This window comes from Triticum dicoccoides, chromosome 3A, assembly GCF_002162155.2.
Source record: "Triticum dicoccoides isolate Atlit2015 ecotype Zavitan chromosome 3A, WEW_v2.0, whole genome shotgun sequence".
In the NCBI taxonomy this organism is placed as follows: domain Eukaryota; kingdom Viridiplantae; phylum Streptophyta; class Magnoliopsida; order Poales; family Poaceae; genus Triticum; species Triticum dicoccoides.
Window position 1 is genome coordinate 707589755 of NC_041384.1, and position 2226 is coordinate 707591980.

Sequence of the window (2226 nt, forward strand, 5' to 3'; positions counted from 1 at the left end):
TTATCACTTACCGGGCCATCCACCCAGGCGTCTAAGGCAGATTAAGTGAGCCCGGCTATAAATTTCCTTAAAAAGTTGAGGGATGTGATGTACAGTTTTTACTAAACTTAAGAGGCAAAAACATATTCTTCTCTTCAAAAAAAACATAAATGGTCTTAACGTTTGTTAGACGGATACCTAATGCAACCACCATCATTCCTTTGTTTAAGAGCACTGGATCTTACCTTAGCTCTATATATTCGCTTGGCATGCTTGCGGCCTTGCCTGCTTACTTATTTCCTACTTGCCGTAGCTCGTGTTCGTCAGAGTAGTTTCACCCACGGATGGAATACCAGATAAAGAGAGAAATAACAATCACGAGAAGTTGGGTACGTGGTATGCTGCTTGGATTAGGAGGCATCCAGGAACAATCAGCTGCATGGTCTCGAAATGCGAGCGCACTTGTGCGATGATGGGAGGTGTTGTGTCTTGTGAATACCCGGTGACGACGGTGACATTTGAGTTGGAGTGGGCGTGGCGGTACTGTAAAACTCCAGCGGTGTGTGTGCCGTATGAGTAGAGAAACTGCTGCCAATAGTTGCTGCTGCTGTAACTTCGCTTTTTCTTTGGAAAGGTTGAGCAGAAGAGAACAGCCCGCTCGTGGCGTGGCGACGAATAACATGTTCGCTCTGTCCACCCGCTTCCCCGCCCCGACCACCCTCCAAAACCGACCAAACCAATCCCTCCTCACACCCATCGGCCACTCCCTCACACGGGTCGTCCAGCAACCCTCTCGCTCCCCGCGCCACACGCACGCGCAGCCCACGATGGCGAGAACCGGAGCGCGCGGCCGGTGCCAAGCCCTCCTGCTCGCCGCTCTCGCGCTCTGCGCCGCGTGCGCGTGCGTGCCGGCAGCCCACGCGGGCGCGCTGCGGGCGTCGGCCATCTCCGCGGCGCCGGAGCCGTCGCAGTACCCGCTGCTGCAGCCGCGCCACGGCGGCCGCCACGCGAGCGCCCCCTCCGCGCTCCCGCCGTCGCTCTCGCTCTCCCCGGACATAATGCCGCTGCTCCCCTCCCCGGGCCCCGGCGACGACGCGCTGGCGCCGTCCGACGCGGCGGCCACCATCCCGTCCAGCCCGAGCCCGCCCAACCCCGACGCGCTCGAGCCCGACTCCGCGTTCGCGCCCTTCGGCTCCGCCGCGCCCGCCGCCGTCAGCGGGATGCAGTCCTCCGCGCCGCCGGCTCCCCGCGTGGCGTGGGCGGCGCTCCCGGCAGTGGGGCTCGTGGCCGCCATGTGGTTGGCGTAGCGGATAAGACAGGGTGGGGGACGGCGGCAGCAATCCGCCAGGCCTCAGGCGTGCAGGGAAAGTTGGCCACTCGGTTGGTCGGTCGGCTGGGGCAGGATTCGCATGCGCTCCCTCCAACCGAAGAGAAAGTTACCTTTTATTTCTTCACAATGTTCTTGGTCACCTCTTGTAAATTTCATTTAGTTGATATATTGTTCCTCTGGTGCTATATTCTATAGCGTTTTTCTTTTTGTGATTTTTGATGTGGGGAGATTGTTTGGGCCATTCTTGTAATAGGATTAGACTGGATGGATTATTAGTTGATGATTATAATGTATTGTCATTTCTTGGGATGCCATGTCTTCAAGTTCGAATTGAAAGAAAGAAGGTGCATGATTCTTTCCTACTCTAGCTTGACTGTTGATTCTTCAGCTGCAAGACCACGAGTGCAGTGCTCAGGGCAATGATGCTGTTTCTGATAGCTTTGGGTACACCTATTATTTGCCTCTGATTAGATCTCAAGAAATTATTGGTACTAGGAGTACCTGTTACCAGGCTACTTTAATTATTCCTTTTCTTCTCAGTTCCCATAGATGAATGACCTGAAAAGGTACATCAAGTTGCTTGGCACTAGCCTATTGTGAATATAAAATGATCTGCATATTTTTCCTCTCGAAAGGGAACACCATAAAGTGAACTGCATGTAACTGCAACTCCACACCATAATTTTTCTATTCAAACCCTTTTGGCCCTTTAGAATGTGCATCCAGCACAGTTTAACTTCATCATCCAGCCAGTTCGCAAAGGATTTAACTTTCGAGTCATGAGCAAAGTGCAGGGCATGTGATCCCATTGTGTAAGAAATAACGGTGACAGAAGCTCACGTGTCCTCTGAAGAACAATTGACTGTTGTCCCTGGAAACCAACCAATTTTTTCCCTGTTGAAGAAAGTAATTACTTT

The 2226-nt window shown here is 52.9% G+C and overlaps 1 protein-coding gene across 1 annotated transcript; it reads left to right on the forward strand.

Annotated features, from left to right (window-relative positions):
• The first annotated feature begins 793 nt into the window (after positions 1 to 793).
• Positions 794 to 1676, forward strand: LOC119273390 (classical arabinogalactan protein 25-like). The gene has a single exon (XM_037554562.1). It carries the CDS (start codon positions 807 to 809, stop codon positions 1284 to 1286), a length of 480 nt encoding a protein of 159 aa, XP_037410459.1. The 5' UTR covers positions 794 to 806; the 3' UTR covers positions 1287 to 1676.
• Positions 1677 to 2226: the final 550 nt, after the last annotated feature.

Bases quoted from the DNA above. Each gene is read 5' to 3' on its own strand.
- LOC119273390 (XM_037554562.1), top strand. From the start codon at position 807: ATGGCGAGAACCGGAGCGCGCGGCCGGTGCCAAGCCCTCCTGCTCGCC.